The sequence below is a fragment of the Sceloporus occidentalis genome, unplaced genomic scaffold (genome assembly GCF_023333645.1).
Source record: "Sceloporus occidentalis isolate IW3139 unplaced genomic scaffold, rSceOcc1.0.p SCAF_1, whole genome shotgun sequence".
NCBI classification, from domain to species: Eukaryota; Metazoa; Chordata; class Lepidosauria; order Squamata; family Phrynosomatidae; genus Sceloporus; species Sceloporus occidentalis.
In genome coordinates this window covers 255,769,560-255,792,696 of record NW_028316981.1, presented here as the reverse complement: position 1 = coordinate 255,792,696, position 23,137 = coordinate 255,769,560, and the positions used below count along the sequence as shown (strand labels likewise).

General features: G+C 39.5%; 1 protein-coding gene across 3 annotated transcripts in view; it reads right to left on the bottom strand.

The window, feature by feature from the left end:
- MCC (MCC regulator of Wnt signaling pathway) overlaps positions 1–23,137 on the bottom strand; it is a 293,206-nt gene that overhangs the window by 240,449 nt on the left and 29,620 nt on the right. For all 3 annotated transcript variants that reach the window (XM_089492179.1, XM_089492187.1, XM_089492193.1), the window contains exon 3: positions 10,478–10,689. In XM_089492179.1, coding sequence (XP_089348305.1) covers positions 10,478–10,689 — 212 coding nt within the window. The remainder of the gene's footprint in view (positions 1–10,477; positions 10,690–23,137) is intronic.

Genomic DNA, 23,137 nt, shown 5'->3' with positions numbered 1-23,137 from the left:
GGGGATCTGGTGGGGTTCTTACTTCTTGGAACTAAACAACTAAGATGAAGGGAAGCAAGGTTGCTAATAAACAGCCAATTTTGAATGCCTGAGATGGGCATCATGCTATAGCTCAGTGATGGTGAACCTTTTACGGACTGAGTGCCCAAACTGCAACCCAGACCCCACTTATTTATTGCAAAGTGCCACGTCCCTCTGGCTTTCTAGTAAGAAACTCTGGCAAACTGTGCTAGGGCGACAGCATGTGTGCCCACAGAGAGGGCTCTGAGTGCCACCTCTGGCACGCGTGCCATAGGTTCGCCATCACTGCTATAGCTAATTAGAAGTTAGTGTTCTATGAATAGTGTTCCTCTATTAACTGTGTCATTGTGAAGTCAGTTCTAGGTTCAATTGTTTTGGGCATATTTATTTATTTATTTATTTTTGCATGGCTGGGTTGATTTAATGAGATGGTATCTAAAACAGAAATCCATTGTTACACAGTTGTTTAAAACATGCTTTATTAAGGAAAGTGAGAACTGGATTCAATGGCCAAAGCATGTCCAAATTTAAATGCCCTAATTATTCCAGATTGCAGGCAACACACACATTTTTAGTATAAAAAGAGGAAAAAAGTAGAGGGAGGGAGAATCTAGTATTACCTTTAAAATTAACATACTGCCCATATTCTGCAAACATAAATTAGATGATGCACTTTATGAAAATTTCAAACTAATCAACAAATCCTGAATCTGTTTTAACCATATCAAAAATGTTTGACAATTATGCTTAAGATTTAAAGTAATCTAAATCTCAAATTTGGGGCTGAAACAGACCCACAGCTTCAGTCGACTTTAAGCTGACTTGGGGATGTGGCATATACATGTGCCAGGCCCTCAAATCATCTGAAAGTCGCGCCAGCGATTACATGCCAGGTGGTTTCTGGACGACTTGGAGGTGTGGCATTTAGATGCCATACACCCCAGACCCAGTGAAAAGCTGGCTCGAAACAAAAGGGGTGGCTTTTTTCCACCCAAAACAGGAGCACATTTTTTCTGCTTCTATTTGGGGTGGAAGTTGGCTGGATTGGAGCCATGTATATCTGTTTGCCACGGCCCCAATCTAGTCTTAAATGGGGCGGCTCCAAGCTGTTTGTTTCGCTCCTTGGTTAGAGTTATAGAACATTTGTTCCTTTTCTCACTCCCATTTTCCAAAATATGGGGTTTTTGACATTTTATTCGGTATATATAAAGGACAAGATTTCTGGCCTTCAAATAAGAGACATCCCTTACAATAAGAGCCACCTAGCAACCCTATGTGACAGACTAATAAAGGCTAGCTATCTCTTTGAAAACACATGTTTAATGTTTTCAGCTGAACGCCAGATATTTAACATCTGAAATCCACTTAATTTATCTCCCCCTCAAAAAAAATGAAGATTTTTTTTATCCGAAGACTCAAATGAAGACTCAAAATGTTGAGTCTAGTGAGAGATAACTAGAAAAGAAAGGAGATAATGTCTTAAATCATATTAAATGAATATTTTTCTAACTCAGCTATGTTTCAGTATTATAACTTTTTGTCCTTTTAGCTTTACCTGTTTTTAATCTTCTTGTGAGACACTTGGGAGTTCTAATTTTTGAAGAAGGGGGGATATACTGTATATACTCATATATAAGTCTATAAATTTTAGTAAAAAAAACCTGTGTTGACTTATAATAGTAATATAATCATAAAAAAATTATTTTGTTGTCATCTCTCCTCAAGGCCAGGTACGTTAAAATACAAAACTCATATAACCAACTGTTAAAATGCAGTACTAAAACTGGTAAAATACACTCATAAGAGCACATTCTTTAGAACACACAAATTAAAATGTCATGATTTAAAATTGACTCAGTAGGCCTGCTGGAAGAGATATGTCTTTAATGCTGTTTTAAACGCAATCAGTGTTTTCAGCTGTAGTATCTCTTCTGGCAGGTCATTCTACAAACTGGGGGCAGCAGACAAAAAGGTCCTCTGGGAAACTATTGCCATTCTAGTCTTGGCTAGTTGGAGCAAACATTTCCCAGAGGACCTGAGTGTACACGGCATGTATGGGAGGAGGCAATCGTGTAGGTAACCTGGACCTAACCATGTAGGGCTTTAAAGGTAATAACCAACACTTTGTGTACTTTGTCTGGCAGCCACTAGAGTGATTTTAAGACTGGGGTAATGTGATCCCTCCTGGATGTACCTGTAAACAGTCTGACTGTCATATTCTGAAACAGTTGGAGTTTCCAGTCTTGATACAAAGGTAACTCAATGTACAGCGCTATCATATTTAGGTCCTCCAGTTCTAGGAAGGGGTGCCGCCGTTGGTGTATCCATGGGTCAATGTAAATGCTGTAATTTAACTCTTTATCAAAATAGGAGCTGTCCTCTTCTGTGAGTAGAGCGTATAAAGACAAAAACATATTCTATCCTGAGAGACACTAAAAGAAACACCAAGCCCCTCTATTCTCTCCACTGCTGCATCGCTTCTGACCTTTTGGAATGCCTGGGCAGAAAAATGGTGGCAGCAATGGCAGCTCTTTGGCGTTTACTTTTGAAGGAGTGATGAAAGAAATCAGACTCTGATTTGAGTAAGACACTTGTGTATGTTTATTAGCTTTTCTGGGTTAAAACCAAACAAATTTATCAGATTAAAGTTACAGGCTATAAATCACTGCTAATGTAGTCACCATTTGCTTTGTTTTGCCTTTACCTCCTTTTTGTGTTTTATTAGCCCCATTGGTACTTGGTTGCCTCCCCTAGACATTGCACAGCCACTATTTATCATAATTGCTTCCTCATCCATCCAGTTTTTAGGATGAGCACAAGCAGTTATGCCTGCTGGATTTTGTGAATTCTTTGGCATTACAGTGGAGCCTTGGCTTACGTGGGGATCTGTTTGGGATCCCCCTGCATAAGGCAAATACCGTGTAAGCTCAATTCAGTAGAATGGGGGCTTGTGCTCATGGTGATGCACCATTCAATGAATAGCAGTGTGGCTTCCACGTAAACCGGAAGCCGCACCCATATATGAAGCAGGTGCGCTGTATTTTCCTTTTCTTCATTCTCTACAATATTTGTTACATGCCCCTAAGTTTTACCCACAACTTATCCATGAGTCATATCAAAATCTGTAATTTTGGTCCCCAAATTTCCCCTCAACTTATACATGAAATCAACTTATAGCTGAGTATATATGATAAGTGAAGTAAGTAAATAAAGACAGAGTCGGCATGGTGTAACTGGTGTAGCACTGGATTATAATGGTGTAGCATTGGACTATAACTCTGAAGACTAAGGTTCAAATCCCTGTTCAGCCATGGAAACCCACTCAGTGACCTTGGGCAAGTCACATGCTCTCAGCCCCAGGGGAAGGCAAGAACAAACCCACTTTGAACAAATCTGTCCAAGAAAACCCTATGGTAGGTTTGCCTTTGGGTGGTCATAAGCTGGAAGCAACTTGAAGGCACACAGCAACAAAACAGATAAAATACTTAGGCAACAACAATCTCTCCGTTGGCAGGGAGGGTTGGGGCCTGCGCCATCATTTGCTGTGCTTTTGGCACGGCAGCTGTGGCGGCGGGGCCTTTTAGGCCTCTCTCCATTGGCGGGGGGGGGGTCTGGGCTGGGGGAAGGTTGGGGCTAACTGGACCCTTCTTATTTCTCCTCATCTTCTTTTTCTTTTCCTCTTCTTCTTTCTCCTCCTCCTCCTTTTCTTCCCTTCCTCCTCCTCCTCCTCCTCCTCTTCTTTTTCTTCCATTCTTCTACTTTTTCCTCTCCTCCTCTTCTTTTTCTTCCCTTATTCCTCTATTTCTTTCTCCTCCTCCTCTTCTTCTTCCCCTCTTCCCCTCCTTTTCTTCTTTCTCCTTCTCCTCTTTTTTTCTCCTCCCCCCCTTCTTCCTCCTATGCTGTTGTTCTTGTTATGTGCCTTCAGCTCCTTTCTGACTTATGGTGACCCTGCAGAATTTCCTTGACAAGTTTCTTTGGGGGGGGGAGTGCCTTTACCTTCTCCTGAGAAGCTGAGAGAGTGTGACTTGCTGCCCAAAGTCACCCAGTGGGTTTCCATGGCTGAGCTGGGATTTGAACCCTGGTCTCCCATTGTCCTAGGCCACTACACCATGCTGGACCCTCCACTGCACTTAAAGGTACAGTGCGTATTTATTATTTATTATTGTGTACCTTCAAGTTGTTTCTCACCTTATGGAGACCTTAAAGCAAACCTATCCTGGGGCTTGCTTGGCAAGATTTGTTCATAGGAACTTTGCTATGGCTTTCCGCTGAGGAGGCTGGGAGAGTCAGAGTGTGACTTGCTTGAGGTCACCCAATAGGCAGGGAAGTGAATCCTGGTCTCCAGAGTCCTAGTCCACCACACAAAGCTACATCCCAAACTTCTATCCAGGAAGAATGTCAAAATGCCCTCCATTTTCAGCATGAGTGAGAAGCATGAATTTATATTGTTTTTAATTGTTTTTGTCCTCCATTTTTCTTAAATGTCCTACATTTTGTGCTACATCATGTCCTACATTTTGTCCTGGTTTGATGAAAGGGAATTATGGCAACCCTATTCCCAGAGAATAGCAGTGATCCTGTGGGCTATCAGGAGGAGGAGGAGGAGCACCATCACCAGCAAAACCGTATGAACAGAGCATGGTAAAGAAACAAATGTAGCTCATAGTGTATGTTTTCTTAACAGGAAAAGTTATAAGGATGAATAAAAAATACGTGATATATTTAAATACAACAACATGAAAAAGCCTTTCAATACGGCCTGAATTTTTAAAAGAGATGTGCTTTTTAAAGAAGGCCAACCATATTTTGAGAACCATTTTGGAGTATTTTTATTATTATTTGATAATACTATGTGGGGCACAGTTATAGTGTAAGCAAACACAAATCTTCAGTGTTTAACTCTTTCTGCTGCAGCCCCATTTTGGAAGAATTTATATCTGTGGATCTGTATAGTGGCATTTCAGTATTTCATTTACAAACTATCAAGGATATTTTCCACTAAACATTCTTTTGAAAATTAAAACCATTAAGGAAAATTGGATACAGAGGAACAAGCAATTGGATACAGAGAAACAAGCAACTGAGAGCCAAGTTTCCAAATGCATTTCAAGCCTACCATTCAATTTTTATGCAAATGCTCCCTGAATGTCCTAATATGATAGACAAAGCAATGCCTGGACAAAATAAGATAGTAACACAAGAAAACACAGCCTGTTTACTGATTGCTCCTTCATAAAAGCATGATTTCTAAGCTGTTCGTTTTTCCCAGAGATAGCATGAAGGAATCCTAATAATGCTTTCAGAAGAATTTGAAAAAAATAAATTTAAATCCTACGCCAAACAGTATTTTTCTTAACAATGAAACAGTCCAATAAACATAATTCTAGAAATAAGTAACATGACATTCTGAAGAAAACAAGAATATCAGAACACAAATTACAAAAAAATTAGTAGGCAGAAGGGCTATTATATCCTTATTTGCAAGTAATACCTCTATGGCAAATAAATGCAATGCTTTTATATACGTACCTATTGCAAAGAATGGAGATAAATATAGAATCATAGAGTTGGAAGAGACCGCAAGAGCCATCCAGTCCAACCCTCTGCCATGCAGGAAATCTAAATCAAAGCATCCCTGACAGATGGTCATCCAGCCACTGTTTAAAGACCTCTAAAGAAGGAGATTCCACTACACTCCGAGGAAGGAGTGTGTTCCACTGTCGAACAGCCCTTACTCTCAGGAGGTTCCTCCTAATGTTGAGGTGGAATCTCTTTTCCTGTAGCTTGCATCCATTGCCCCAGGTCCTAGTCTCTGGAGCAGCAGAAAACAAGCTTGCTCCCTCCTCAATATGACATCCCTTCAAGTATTTAAACAGGGCTATCATATCATCCCTTAACCTTCTCTTCTCCAGGCTCCCCTCTTCCTTCAGTTGTAGGAAATTCCAAGCTTTAGGAGAAAACTCTTACAGAGATGCAAAGATCAGCAGTACCAGTATTAACAAACAGGAATGAGGAAGGGCAAGATGCAAGTGAGGAGAGAAAAAGGAATTAGAAGATGTCTGTAGATCATCATCACTACCACCACAGTTACCACTACTATTCACTTTATGTACTTCCTGTTTCCCCAGAATAATAAGTCTACCTTGACTTATATTTGAAATTTGTTTGGATAGTATAATCACCTTCCAGCTAATGAATTCTGTGTCTGTTCATGCCAGCTTTTAGCTAAACATTTAACAGAATTTTTGAAAATTAAGCCAAATATACTAAGAAAATAAAGCAATTGAAGCCACCAGACTAATATTAGCTGTTTAAAAGAATTAATCAGGTTTTCTATTTGATCCCAAATATATTGGTTGCTATGAAGTTTATTTATCATTTTATATTGTTTTTCTATTTTTAGCACATGCTACACTGATCTTCTTAGGGAGGCAAAATGCATTATAAATGAGTTTAAATATACTATTTGCACATGACTAAATATTAAAGATGTTTTAACAGATGGATAAAATGAGAGTATTTTTAAAGTAAAAATAACATTACTCCCACTGACTTCTTAGTTTAATACATTAAACATCGCTCCGTATAGAGACGCTATTTTCAGTTATTACTTTGATTCAAACCATATATTTGATTCTTTTCATTACACGGAAATGGTGAGATAATATAGGAAGAGATGGAACTAATGCTACCTAAGAATGCCCTCTGCCAGTCATTCAGGGAAATGCACTAGATAGAGAAATACAATGAATAGATTATATATCTTGCATCTGAACAAAAAAGAAAAAATATGTAGACTGAATAGTAATCTAGTGAACCAAAAAAGGACTGAAAAAGGAGTTCAAAGAAATGCAGCCTCTGAAAGTAGTAAATGCATAAAATATTTGAACATAGTAACAGCATATATTTAGTAGTAAATATTAAGTATGTATTACAGGATTTATTTTTTTTTACTGTATCAATCAGATTCCCATCCTAGCCTATGTCTAAAGAGCTCAGAGAAGCAGGCATGAAGTAATTCCATTTTATTCTCACTAAAATCTCGAGAGCAGGTTATGCTACAAATTGTGGCTGGTGACAACTTACTTTCATGACTGCTAGGAACTCAAACTCAGTTCTCCTTGGCCTAATCTTGCCAGATTCACCCATTCTACCTCATCACAGATACATGCTAACTGAATGTGGGTAGTGTATAAAATATTTTTGAGTCTCCTAAGGTTTTTCATGTTGCTATTGCTTCTTCTTTTGCAAAATAGTTATAGCAGTAGCCCTATTTGGTGTTATTTGCAGTCTTATGCAAATGTTTAAATGCTTGACTGCAGGTCTAAATGGGTGCAGGGGGCATGGCATACACATATGCTCCACTTCTGAATGCTTCCTTACATGGATATATACTAGACCTTTGCACACTAAGCATAAGAGAACATGAAGGTGAAGCTTACATTTACATTCATGCCCAATTTAGTATTCCATGTGTTCATGCAGAACCACTGAGTACGGCTTATGTGGAAGTAGTAAATACACAAGCAGGGTGAGTCTGCTAGCTAAGCCTCCTCCATTGCAGGTCCTTTCTCTCATTACACACAGAGGACAACATCAAAAGAAGTACACTTCCTCAGGTCAAGGAAGCTCTGAAGCCCTTTACAATCGCATAGAGAGCCCCTACAGAGGGTAAATCCACCCTTCAGACTACTACAATTGAACCACAGAGGATTAAATAAACTGGTAATGGGGGAGACAACACATGTAGCATTTTTCGATTCTTCTCGCATTTACTATTTCCACACAGAAATTCCTGAATAGAACTAGTGTGTTACATTAAAGCAATATTTGATTTACCTCTGCAGCATTTGGTGTTCCATGTAGAGTTATATATTTTGGATAGACAAATGGTAATCCATTATTTCAGTACAAGCAGACCATTAGTGATCTTTGGGCAGCCATCCAAAATCAATTTGCATTACAGCCCAAAATAAATTCAGTCCTCAGTGATAGTCTTTATGTTATAGTGTGGAAAAAATCTATTTGTATAAGCAGACTGAGCAAGTGCAATCCATGTCCTCTTCAAGATACTCCACTAAACTCCCCCCCCCCCCGCAACAAACACTGGTCACTGAGCATGCTCTGTCAAATTTGGATTGATTTTATAATTTCCTCTATCCTTCAATCCTTTACCACTTCCCAGAAAGATTTCTTGCATTGATATCTCTTAACTACCGGTACTTGTACTATATTTTTCTTGTGTTTTGCCTACAAAAATACAGTGGACCCTTACCTTACACAGGGGATCTGCTCCGGACCCCCCACATAAGGCAAAAAATGCATATGCTCGAGCTCCATTAAATATAATGGGGCTCGGATGCAGTGGCGTGCATAGCATTCATTGTATTGCTGCATGGCTTCAGCGTAAGCTGAAAGCCACGTATAGTATGCCTGCATATGGCGTGGGCGCACTGTAAATGATATTGGAGAGGGTAATTACTCTCTGGTGATAATAATTTTAACAAGTGTAGGATAGCGCAATGTTGGAATAATTGCAAGAAAGCATATCAGGAAATAAAAACAAGGTGCAGAAGCTTCTTAATAAGATTACTCAGTTGACAAGCTTTTAGATTTAATCTATTTAGATGTGAGTGCACACAGTCAATATAGCCACATACACACACACACTAATTCTTTCTCATACTGATTTATGCAGAATTCCTTCACCTCTTATTTGAATATAACCATAGCCTACATGCACATTAGAACACACAGCTTCATGTGCATGAATGATCCGGTACACAACTTAATGTGTACAGCCTCTCCCACAAGCACACATGTACACACACAGCAGAAAGTGCACACATATATTTTTATGCAGCACAGTTTCTTATAGGTCTGATTGCAACTACACTAACTTGTAAATATTACATATACATACACATAGTCACTTGCACTCTCTTACTCTTACAGGAGTAGACAATTACACTCTCTTGCTGGCAAACATACACATAAACATTTCAAGTTTCTCATTCATATATAATAATAATAATAATAATAATTATTATTATTATTATTATTATTTGCATTTTCCCGCCTCTCCCTGTGGATCAAGGTAGGATTACATCAACAAATTAACACAGTATAGATATAAAATACGATCAATAAAACACTGACATTATTATTAATTCAATAAAATAGCTAAAACATCTAGAACATTTAAAACATTTAGAAAACATACATCATAACCAGAAGTGAAGCATTTTATCTTAAAGATCTCCTATAAGAGGTCAGATGGATAAGCCCGCCTGATATAGGCTTGTGCTCTCACTCTTGGCTTCAGGTACTCTCTCTTTTTAACAGGTGTACAGACTCTTTGTGCACATACATACTCTGGAATATATATGAGCACACATTCACATGCTTCCTTGGGCATACTGCTACTCAAGCAGCACACACCGTCCACCCTTAATTCATGTGTGTCCTTTTTTATCCTTGTGTGCATGTACACAAATTCCATGTACAATATACACATTACAGAGGCCCTCCTCTTCCCATGTACTGCACAATATCAATTTGTGAGATATCAACAGGAACAATTCAGCTAAATTTCATAAAGATGGAAGAGGACTTAGGGACAATTACCTAAAGACCTATTAATTTCAGATTCAATCACAACTAATGTTCTCTTATACACTAATCCTTCTTAAGTCACAGTTAGATCAACAGTAAAATATATTGCAACTACCAAAATAATAAATATTTATATTCCAATAGCAATCAAAGAAGAGAAAGTTCAATATCACCACCACCACCACCGTCATGACATCTTTCTCCCAGAACAGAACTGAAAGAATCTCACATTAAATTAAGAACAAAGTGCAATAAACATTTATTTGATGCAGAAATTTTTAAAAATCATTAAATAAATAGTTTCATTAAATATTAAATTACAACAATTAAAAGCACATTAACACGTAGTAAAAAGATAAAAACATAATCTATCTCATTAAAAAGATCTTTCTGCCACAACAATTTAAATGCCAAAGACCTGTGTGAATAAAAACAATATGTTTTAAGTAGGTGAGGAACAGGCTTCAGGCATCTTCAGTATTATACAGTACTATGTTCAAGAATGAAGACATCAGAACATATTTTGGAATCAAACCCCAGCATATAACAAGGGTCCACTGTATACGAAATAATTTTTCCAAATACAACTGGATGAATCTTGAAAGTAAGCCCACAGTGCTCAACATACTTTTTTCAAAGGCTTACAGAAATTGTTGTGCAAGTCTCATTGTGTGTATATGAATCGTGCATACTACCATGGCTACCACTAGCACATGAAAAAGAGCATTCAGAAAAGTCAGCAATGCAACAGTCCTCCCCTGCACAATTTTGACATACAGGCTTTACTAGCTCGTATGTTCTGGTTTTATTCTGTACAGTAAAAGTTAAAAAGTGAACTCACTGTGTTAGCAAGTTCCAAATAACTTCCTCCAACTGAACTGCTTAGGCTGGAAGCTTGTGTAAGTAGTCTCTGCAATGCAACTTGTTGATTCATGGCATTGCCTCCATATTCAAAGAGTTTTTGTAGAGTTGAACGACTGTGTAAGTCAGGACTTTGAAGATCTCTGGCTCCAGAATCATATTCCCAACTCTCTCGAGCTCCTGAAAGAGCACCTAAAATAGAAAAAGAAGAAAAAAGCCTGTTTATACTTAAGAATTAAATAATTCCATATGCCTTACCACCTTTGGCAGTCAATCCCTGAAGACAACTGGCTCTCTGATATCAGACCTCTCTGTTCTATCAAACTGCAATTTGAAATCCAACTTTTCCTTGACATAAAACCTTCTTCCTCCTGCAGAAATTTAGCCTAAAAACCTATGAGTGCATATCCTTTTCTTGCTTATTCTCAACCCATTCTCCTCCCTTGGAGTGAATTTCAAATGTTGGGCAGTACAGACCGGCAAGGAAACGCAGCCCTTACAATGCCGCTAAGGCACCCACATGTCATCAATACGTGCCTCATGTAGGCGATGCTGCTCAAAAATGGTGCTGCCCGCATGTACGCTTGGGAGCGTGCGGTTGGTGCATGCTCCCAAGCCCTAGAATCGCTGCCGCCATGCCACAATCCGCCCATATGCATTGGGCCATTAATTTCTTTGGGCCAGAGGCTTATCTTCTTACTCTTAGCTTGTGCATGCTGAAGGCAATAAAATAATAATTTCTTCTTCTGTTCAAGAAGGCGTGCCACTAGCAATCAGTTTTTAGAACTAAGAAGTTGCAGCACCTTCAATACTTGGCTGTACTAAAGAAAATCAGTGTTATGCATTTCACACACTGTATTTTATAAGTCATCTGTCTCCTTAGCATTTTGTAGGGTTTTCGGGCTATGTGACCATGTTCTGGAAGTTTACTCCTGATGTTTTGCCAGCCTCTGTGGCTGGCATCTTTACTCTCTGAAGATGCCGGTCACAGATGCTGGTGTAATGTCAGGCACAAACTCTTTCTAGAACACGGTCACATAGCCCAAAAACTCCACAAAAAACTATGGCCTGTTACAGACTGCCAAAATAAAGCTGCTTCGGGTCTCTTTGGAGGTATGCTATTTAAATGATGCATGAGCCCTAAGAGTCCGGAGGTTGCACCAAAGCCACACTCCATTCATAAGCACCGGAGTGCAGCTTTTGGTGCAGCTTCCGGATTCTTAGGATGCATGCATCATTTAAATAGCATACCTCCAAAGAGACCCGAAGCAGCTTTATTTTGGCAGTCTGTAACAGGCCAATGGCTTCTGGCCATGAAAACCTTCGACTTCACATCTATCTTCTCTTTGTACAAAAATGCAGGCATTACATTTGCCTACATAGTACTCTTCAGACTAGGTCTCTCTACTTTTACATGGCATGCACCAAATCACAAGACCATATACTGTCTTTGTTTTCTGGCCTGTCTGCTCACTTACTGTAAGTATATAAGAACACAGGAAGAATCATGCTGGATCAGACCAAAGGCCTTTCTAGTCCAACCTTCTTAGACATCACATCATGTTCCCCAACAACTGTCACACAGAAGCACTCTGGTTTTGATAACCATCTGAGCTATTAATCGCCACAACTTCAATGAATATATTTAATCCTTTTAAAATCTGTCCAAGTTTACAGCAACTACTAGATCTTGTTGCTATAAATGGCAGAGTTTATATATCTGCTTTGTATCTTTAATTTCAGTCTTTTTTTCTCCCTGGGTGTTCTGATTATTACCAACTCTTACCATGACTCACCACATTGCAAATGTAAATGTACAATGTGCACTGATGCATACTTCCAAATTGACAAGTACCTTTTTAGATCAGGGTGGGTGCTGAGTTATGAGTTTAGCAGTGAGATTAACAGCTAAAGAAATTATCAAAATAACCGAAACCAACTACATGGAAATTCTACTAATTTTGATTGAGTGTATTTCCAGATAAGTGTACTTCTATTCTGGCCAAAGATTGCTTAGCTTCGATTAGATGGCTCTTGATGCTCTTCAGCTGCTCCTCAGACTCAATCATGGAGATTAGAGAGTCAATTACAGGTCCCAAACAAGTGTACTTTACAGCTAATAGGAGTGAGTACTGTACACACTCTTAGCACAGATTTAAAAATAGTTCACAGATTGGGGAAAAAATAATTTAAAAGTAATAGTAAATAGGACCTGAGCAATTGTTTAATTTAATAGTTCACATTGCTTAAGTGCATTTATCAATAAAGTATTACTGAAAATATATTCAACAGAGTGTTCTGGTCATTGAATATAACAAATTCACTACTCTCTGTTCATATTCAATACTATTTGCTCATGACAACTACTACCCAACAAGAAAAGTCAAAAACACGGTAGAAATTACAAAACTGACCAATATACTATAACCTGAGCAAATCTCAATGAATGGAGACATTGTCACCATTTACAGTATGCCCTCCCCTTAATGCGGGGGATCTATTCTGGATCCCTCCACATAAGGCAAATTCCATGCGTGCTAGAGCCATTAGAAGTAATGGGGCTTGTGCCTGTGGCACACAGCGACACACACACACACCACAGGCATATGCCCCATTACTTCTTCCATGGCGCACGAGTGGCTTTTCCGGCGCGGCTTTCAGCATATGCTGAAAGCCGCATATGCTGTGCCCGCATAAAACACTGGTGCACTGTATATAATAAACGGACTTGTTTCTTATACGTAACTGTGGTTCTTTGTATGCTTACCTGTGAACTTATACACTTAGGCTGTTGCTGCTGGAAAAGCTGAAAAAGAAACCTAGCCATTAGCTACACCCCTTCTCTACTGCACATATTCCCACTGATAAGCTTAGTTACATGTCTGACACTGGCAATGTCAAGACACAGAAATGGCACCTTGAGGGATGACCATTTGATGAACCAGTTACAGATACGCAACTTGTCCTCCTTCATATAGCTGAGAGCATTGCCTGTCCAAACAATGTTCTGTCTGCAACTTGGTATCAATGTTGAGATGTTGGATAAATGCTATTGGTTGGGAGCTAGCAATTGCACTGCAGATACCATGGAAGAAAGTGGTTGATGTCGCCGTGGCTCATATAGATAAGCTCCCAACAATGACTGGATTCAATCTCTGAGTGAGTTCATACGGAAGACAGACAGTTGGGAAAATGTGAGGCCTTTTTTAACACACCCATGAACAACTTTGGGGAATTTTGAAAGTTTTTTAGTTCTATCCATATAAAAGGCAGATGCCCTACTCACATCAAGAGAGTGAAAGATTCTCTCCATTGCCTGAATTACCTGTAAAGTTTGCTATTATTTTTTGCATAAGGTGGAAGCAGACCACCACCTTTGAAAGAAAGGTTGAATCTGGAAGCAGCACTGCTCTGTCATAATTAAGAGGAGTTATGTTCGACGGCACATATCTCCCCTACAATGCCTAGCAGATGTAACAGTGAACAAGAAGGAAGTCTTGGAAGTAAGAAGCATGAAATCATAGTGGGCCATGGGTTTACTGGTATATGGTTTCCCCATGAAGGACAAGAATACTAGTGGTAGGTCTCATGTACGAGGTGACATGGTTGGGGGTGGTGGAGATTGTTGGGTCTCTTAAAAAGGCCTTGAAAATTGGGTGCATGAACCAGGAGGTGACATCTGGAGGGCAATGAGTGGCAGAAATGCTGGCCAGATGAAAAGCCTATCTTGTCCAAGGTTGAAAAAGAATGACAGGATGTATTCCAGGTGGGCTGCTTAGGGTGAGATATCGTTATCAATGGGAAACTAGAGGAAATGGACTAACATCTTAAGAGTAAAAGTAGGAGAAACAAGTGGATGGGTGTCTCGGGACTAAGGCGGGTTACAGACCGCCCTCAAGCGGCCGTTCTCCCGCCGCTGCCATTCGCTGCGGAGGGAAGCCCCAGCGGTCAGACCGCAAGGCTTCCCGGCGCAGCGAAAAAGGAGCACCGAAATGGCGCTCCTTTTCAAAACGCGGAAGTGGCGCTGCGAGGGGCGAAGCACGCCCTCGCGGCGTCACTTCCACCGCGACACGTCTGGATGCTATGCGTCCAAGACATCAAAATGGCGGCGCCCATGTGGATGGGCACCGTCATTTACGACGCGCTCCGCACGTGTTGAGGCCAGGGCCGGTTAGGAAGGGGTGACTCTTCCTAACCCTAACACGCCCCTTCCTAACCCTAGCACGCACGGATCGCGTTGTAAGTGGCAGTTTGTAACCCGCCTAAGATCCTCTGTTATACCTGATCCAGCTGATCCACCATGCTTGATGTGAGTTTGAGCATTTGGATGTCTAGTCTGGGTAAAAAGTTTGCAATGATGCAGTAGATCCTGCAGCTGAAATAGAGAAATGGGACAAACAACAGCTGATGTGGCCACCATGAGGTTATGAGGATTCCTCTGGCACTGTAATCTCTGAATTTCACCACTACTTTCATGATGAACAGGAGGCAGGAAAAATTATATATACCTAGGGACACACCCCCATGCTAGAGGAAGGCAGCCCTGAGACCCCTTTCCTTGCATGGACCATTGCTGCAGAACCATTTGCAGTGGGAATTGCTGCTTAAAGTGAATAGGTCTATGCTTAGAGTACCCAGCCAACAGAAGATTACATTGGCAACCTGAGAGTGCAGATGCCACTCATGGATAGCTGATGTCAGGCATCTTCCCTCACCCCCACCCCCAAAAGATAAGAGCTAATACCCCACAGTGATTCAACTGCAGAACAGGAAAAGCAGAAGATACTGTAGAATTTTCCTGTTGCCCCAAAACTATTTTTAGCATCAGTCCTACTCATGTCTTAAATCCCCCCAAATACTCACATGTTCCTTCCCTTGGCAAATCCCTCAACTGGCTACCAGTTTGGGCCAGGGCTCAGTATAAAAAAATGGCCCTAGTATTTAAAGCCCTGCGTTTTAATCTCTTCCCCCCCCCCCTCCAATTTGGCAGCTTGGCTAGCATGGTATGTACCATCTAGAAACCAATGCATGCAATTCTGTCAAGGCTGCAAGCCTTTCAGCATCTGCTTTGCGTTTGTGGAACAGTCTTTCTTTGCACCTCCAGCTGGAGGAGGATCTGATTCACTTTGGTAAAGGGCTGAAGACTTTCCTCTTCAATTCACCTGAACATGCCTAAGGTGGCGGAGATGAGTAGCGACTGATGTGGATTTTGTTTGTCTTTGTTTTTAGCATATTGGTATATTAACTTAGTATTTAGTATTTTAGCATTTTATAGTGTGGTGTTTTATTGTTCATTTTTATTCTATATGTTCTGATGTGCCACCCTTTGGTGGAAAGGGCATTATAAATAAGCACTGTTGTTGTTGTTGTTGTTATCCCCTTCTTCCTTTCTTTCTCTTCCTCTCAGCAGGCTTATGGCAAAAGAACCAGCATTAAAAACATATGCTATGCTTTGTTACTATCCCAGTCTTGATCTTTCCCAAAGCTGCTCTCTGATGGTTAAAAAAGAATAACCGAACACCAATACAATGATGTCTTTAATGTCATATGTAGTATATCCCTAAGAAATATATTTTACAGATGATCTGAAAGTCAAATTTGTTTATACCCTTCAGCTTCATAAAAACAAACAAACATCAAATTCAGCTTTACAGGAAAAGAAGGAACTTGGTTATCTTTGCACCTAGTATAGTGCATATTTGTCACCTTAAGTAAGGAATGTATTTTATCTCACAGTGAATCTGAACTGTTTTATATTTCTAGCAGGCATGCAGATTCTGTAGCTCCCTAAATGGGGACTGAATACAATCCACATCTTCCCCAACCACTAGCCAACTGGGCCAATGAGAGTCTTAAGTCTAATATCACTTGAAGTACCACATGTACTTCTCACTTCTGTCCAAATGAAACCTTAGAGTAAAGTCATCTGAAACAAAGTATCAGTGGTATCCATTTGGAAGGAAGGAAGGAAGGAAGGAAGGAAGGAAGGAAGGAAATAAATAAATAAATAAATAAATAAATAAATAAATAAATAAAATGATACCAGATCTTTTGTCCTCAAATTAATCAGTGGGTTTTATGAATTGTTGCCCACAATCAGTAATGAACTGCATAAGAGAAACAAATTAAAGTTTAATCTAGAGAAGACTGAGGTGCTATAGGTTCCTGGTTCATCTGGACCATCTTATTCAATGTGTTTTGGATTAGAATGCATTCCCCTGAAAGACCAGGTTCATTGCCCTGAAAGACCAAGTTCTTCCTTGGAAGTCCTTTCACCACTCATGCTCCAACCACCAAATTAATTAATTAATTAATTAATTAATTAATTACTTTTACACTTCTATCCTGCTTTTCCTCCAAAGAGCTCAAGGCAACATATTTAGTTCCACTTTATCCTCAAAACAATCCTATCAGGTAAGTGAAAAGAATAGTGTATTATTGTCCCAGTCATCCAAGAAATTTCATGGCTCAGTGGAAACTTAAATCTATATCTCCTAAGTCCAGTGCTATAATCATTACACAACCGTGTGCTACATGGAGACAGCGCCAAGTCAACATTATGCATGCATATTTAGGTTAACACAATGCACTGCACACAGGACTGTAAGTCTTTTCTGAAACTGAATTAGAATTTAAAAAACACCATTATTGATTGGAACATCTCTTTCCATCTCAAACAGAATTCTGGGTCTCTTTCAAACACAATTCAAAGTGCTATGTCTGACCATAAAATGTTTGGGACCAGGGTACATAATTTAAGAAGCCTGCATGAATGTTCTGATTAGCCTCAGATACCATGCCCCAGGCCCTTTCACATTATGGAGAGCGGTAGATGGAAGCTGAAAATGGTAATTTGAGATGTGGCATCTGGTCATTGTCATATGTTCTCCAAAGAAGTCTGCCTAGTGTCATTCACTTTTTAATTTTAGTGCAAGTGGTGGGAAAATATTTTTCCAGGCCTATGGTGTATTTCAGTTGTACAAAATTGGTTTTATGCTGGTATTTTATTCTATGCTATTTTGCTGTGATTTGCTTTATTATAACTTTACTACTATTATTTTGACCTGTATGATACCTTGAAAGGTTTGGCTGAAGAGTAGCTCAGAAGCATTTTAAACACAAACATGCATTTTGCCAAAAGCATTTTAATGTGAAGGTATGAGCAATAACATCATTCAGAAACCAATGATAGCTACATTTTAAAAACTTAATATACATACAGCTCGGCCACCTCCCTGGCCCAGTTCAGGAAGGAATTAAAGACCTTCCTGTTCCAGTTAGCATTCCCGGACACAAGTTCCAGTTAGTCTCCCCCCCCCCCCCCCCGACAGCAGTTGCAAGCTGGCCAGAACGGGTTTTTAATGTGGGTTTTAATTGTATTTTTATTGTATCTGTGATTGTTTGATATGTTGTGCACCGCCCGGATTGCAAGAAGGGCGGTATAAAAATAAAACTTTTATTATTATTATTTATAAGCATGTATGGTCTTTTTCTTAAACTGTTAATGCTGTATCTTCTGTTCTAATAAGTACCCATAATGCCCATTTAATAACAGAAATATCTGAACAATCAGAGAACAGCTGCAGTGCACTGAACCAAAGCATCAGTTAAAGGCCAAAATCTTGTCTCATACTATATAATGTTAATTACTCTCAGCTACAGCTGCCCTGATACCTCAGTAAAATACAATTTATTCAGAGCATACTCACTGCAAACTACCTAAAAACTATTGAAAAGGAACAAAAGGACCAGAACAGTGACAAATAATATATGAATCATGATCACATTGTTTACTCTCCTCTAAAAGACAGGCTGAAGAAAACTATGTAAAATATATCAGAGAAAAATCCTGCTGTAATTTCAGTGCAATCAAGGAAACATGGGCATTTGAATTTACATCTGAAATAAATGTAAAATTTAGACTACAAGCAAATATTGGTAAATAAAAATCCCCCCACTCCCCCCACCCTCCCGGCTGCTTTTGGCCAAAGAAACATGTAGCAAGAGCATGGAGACAAAGTAATGCTAAAAATACATGCAAAATGTATTCTAAAGATTATGGTCAGGCAAAGAGTACATGCTACAATTTGGGGGTGAAGGAGTTACAGGGGTTACACCTTTTGCTTAGCTATTGTAACAAATCACAGACTTGGCTAAGTGCTAATAAGAGATTAACATAATAATGGTTAGCCTCACCAAATGTACTATAAGGCCCCATACAGACAGACCAAAATAAAGCTGCTTCGGGTCACTTTGGAGGTTTGCTGTTTCAATGATGCATGCATCCTAAGAGTCCAGAAGCTGCACCAAAGCTGCGCTCCAGTCCTTAGGACTGGATCGTGGCTTTGACGCGGCTTCTGGACTCTTAGGACGCATGCACCACTGAAACAGCATACCTCCAAAGTGACTCGAAGCAGCTTTATTTTGGCCTGTCTGTAAGGGGCCTAAGTGACCAATCAGAAACCCCGAAGAAACTTTTTAAATATAAAATAACCATTACAAATCAAGGCATTGCCTTATGACCTGTTATATCCTGTTCCCACCTGCATTTTAAAAAAGCTGCAGATGGGGAAAAAAAGAAAACCACACAAGTCATTCTAAAAAATCTTCAAGACTCTAAAATCATAAGACATGTTGTTTAATATAGTTAAGAGATTGGCTAAAGCTAGAAGAAGAGAATATGTTGTCGCTAGAAGGTATACATTTAAGGTTCAGGTGGCATGCATATTTGTGCTATGACAAATTGAAGGTACATAAAGGCTTCAATGACCATATCATCAGGAAAGCCCTAATAAGAACATGGCTAAAATATAAGAAAAACTATATAGGAAAATATTGATATGGTGTTCTCCACATGAAGCCTTATAAAAAAGAGAAAAGATGTCTGAAAGGGGTTGGTTAGCATACAAGGATTTGATATCAATTTTAAAAAAGGACTATAAATTAAAAATGATAGGAGACCTGGAGAAAGAAGGATATTATTATAATTGGTATATGTAAAGAAATTATGGGAGAGGTTTAAGATGGATAAAAAATTGGATGGAATTGAAATAGCAAAGGCGGAATTGGATAGATTGTTATGTGATGAACAAGAACATCTGACTGGTAAAATCTACAAGAAATTAATGAAATAGAAATGGAAAAAGAACTAGTAAAAGAGTGCATGACTAGTTGGGCACAAAATATAGGAAATGTCATACCATTAGAACAGTGGGAAAGGGCATGGACAAGAAGAGTTAGTTTTACATTAAGTATGAATATAAAGGAAACTTTTACAAGATGCTCTATAAATGGCCTCTAACACCAGAAATGTTGGCAAAGATGTATAGGGGAGCATCCAGTAAGTGTTGGAAATGTGTTGATAAAATGGGTACCGTGTACCATTGTTGGTGGACAAGCAAAATATTCATTGGACAATGCAGCACATGTTGAGAAGAAAATGGGAAGTAAAACCAGAATTATATCTGTTAAATATAGTTAATGGTAAACTGGGAAATCCAGGACCAGATGAACTACATCCAAGAGTATTAAAAGAACTGGCAAATGTAGTATCGGAGCCATTAGCAATAATCTTTGAGAACTCCTGGAGGACAGGAGAAGTCCGAGCAGACTGGAGGAAGGCAAACGTTGTCCCCATCTTCAAAAAGGGGAAAAAAGAGGATCCCAACAATTATCATCCAGTTAGCCTGACATCAATACCAGGAAAGATTCTAGAGCAGATCATTAAACAGAGAGTCTGTGAACATCTAGAAGGCAACTCCATAATCACAAAGAGTCAACATGGGTTTCAGAGAAATATGTCATACCAGACAAGTCTAATCTCTTTCTTTGATAAAATGACCAAATTGGTAGATGAAGGGAATGCTGTGGATATAGTTTATCTTGATTTCAGTAAGGCCTTTAACAAAGTTTCCCATGACATTCTTGCAAACAAGCTTGTGAAATGTGGGCTCCAATCCTGGGAGCCCTTGCCATATTAAGTCCTTCTTCATGCTCCCAAGGCAGCAAAAGAAACGAAGAGAAGAAAAGGACTGAAGTGGCAGTAGTGAAGAAGCTGCAGAGCAACAGCAAACACATCCCAATGGGTCTCTCTCTGAAGCCAGCTCCTTCTGTTGAGCTGGCAGACCCTGAGCTAGGGAAGCCTGGGCTAAGGATGGCCCTTCACCCATGCTCTCGGGGTCCTCTGCCATAGCCACCACCAAAGAAGGGTGGAAAGGCAGGAGAGAGGAGAAGGGAAGGCCAAGAGAACTCTCAAACCGCTTTCGAGAAAGGAAAAACCTTGCTGGCTCGAAGAGACACATCCTGCTAGGAGCATAGGCAGGAACAAGACTGAGGCTCAGGGGGGCTAGCTCCTCCCTATATAGGGGCCGGTCTTTTGTTTATTGTCCCTGCCTACAGGAGCAAATAGGAGGAACTAAACCCAGATTACAGGAGGACAGGGCCCTCTCTGCTGGGAAAAAGGTAACTGTTAGATGGATTTGTAATTGGTTGACCGGCCGAACCCAAAGGGTGCTCAACAATAGTTCTTTTTCATCCTGGAGAGAAATGATCAGTGGGGTCCCACAGGGTTCTGTCCTGGGCCCAATGCTATTCAACATCTTTATCAATGACTTGGATGACAGAATTGGGGGCATATTCATCAAATTTGCAGATGACACCAAATTAGGAGGACAGGGTCAAAATTCAAAATGACCTGAATAGACTAGAAAGCTGGGCCAAAGCTAACAAAATGAAATTCAACACGGAGAAATGTAAGGTACTGCACTTAGGGCGGAAAAATGAAATGCACAGATATAGGATGGGGGACACCTGGCGGAATGAAACTACGTGTGAAAGGGATCTAGGAGTCCAAGTAAACCACAAGTTGAACATGAGTCAACAGTGTGATGCGGCAGCTAAAAAGGCCAATGCAATTTTGGGCTGCACCAATAAAAGTATAGTGTTTAGATCAAGGGAAGTAATAGTGCCACTGTATTCTGCTTTGGTCAGGCCTCACGTGGCATATTGTGTCCAGTTCTGGGCACCACAATTCAAAAAGGATGTTGAGAAACTAGAGCATGTCCAAAGGAGGGCGACTAAAATGCTGAAGGGTCTGGAAACCATGTCCTATGAGGAACGACTGAGGGAGCTGGGGATGTTTAGCCTGGAAAAAAGAAGGTTAAGAGGTGATATGGTAGCCCTGCTTAAATATTTGAAGGGCTGTCATATTCAGGAGGGAACAAGCTTGTCTTCTGCTGCTACAGGGAACAGGACCCGGAATAATGGATGCAAGCTACAGGAAAAGAGATTCCACCTCAACATTAGTAGGAACTTCCTGACAGTAAGGGCTGTTCGACAGTGGAACACACTCCCTCGTAGTGTAGTGGAGTCTCCTTCCTTGGAGGTCTTTAAACAGAGGCTGGATGGCCATCTGTCGGGGATGCTTTGATTGAGAGTTCCTGCATGGCAGGGGGTTGGACTGGATGGCTCTTGTGGTCTCTTCCAACTCTATGATTCTATGAGGATATAGGAAAAGATAATGAAAAGCTGGTTCTATATATGGTAACTGCTGCGAGAGTAACATATGCAAGATATTGGAAGAAATCTAAAATACCAATGATAGAAGACTAGTTAACAAAAGTTGATCAGGTTGATGGATATGGATAAACTTACTGGACTGATGAAGGAAAGGAAAATACAAAAGATAGAAAAAGAATGGGAAGTATTGGAAAGATATTTAGAACAGTTAAAATCTAAATATAATTGATAAAAGGGAAACATAGGAAAGAAAGCAGAGAAGGAATACAAGTTGAGTAATTAAGATAAAGATGTTAAGAATGTTAGTGCACGGAATATTAAGAAACCAAGAAAGCAAGGTTCCAAAGGTAAGTAAGAAAGGGAAAATCAGGAGTTGGAAGAGCTAGAGTAATAAATCAACTTCGGCAAGGGAGTATGTAATTTTAGAGGTATGATGGTAGAAGGGAAGGAGATGGGGGAGTATGGTGTGGTTTGTTATATAATAAAAAATAAAATAAAAGCAGCAGATGAAAGATGGATTTTCCACAAAATATGCAATTTGGCAGGTCATTTTCATATATATTAAATATTTCATTCAGAGCAATAAAAATGAAAGATTTACAGAATGAGTTACATGCCTTTTCTCCAACCTACTCATTATATTTCACCATCTGGTATCTCATTATCTTTCATAGCCCCATCACTGTTAAAATAAACAAATGCTTGGATTCTTGCTTTTATATAATTCTATGATTCTCATGAGGATTAAAACATGCCTACAAATTTACTCCACAAGACCTGAACGATCAAAGGGACAATAAAACATTCTAACCTAGCTAAATTTCATTTAAGAGAAAACATTTTATTTTAATTTTTATTTATTAGAGTACTTATACCCAGCCCTTCAGCCCTAAAGGCTATCAGAGTGGCTTTAATTTGTATTTTTAAAAGCTAAACTTATTTCAATATCTTAAAAAAATTGCAAATGATATATTTGCTGTTGAAAGCTAAAAATTTTAAGGCAGCCGATTTTTATTTTCATCCTACATTGTGCTGAATATTTTCTCTAGAGAAGCGTTAGGTATTTGGGTTTGATACTCTAAGACTATTGCTAGCAACTCTATTGCTAGATACAGTGTATTTC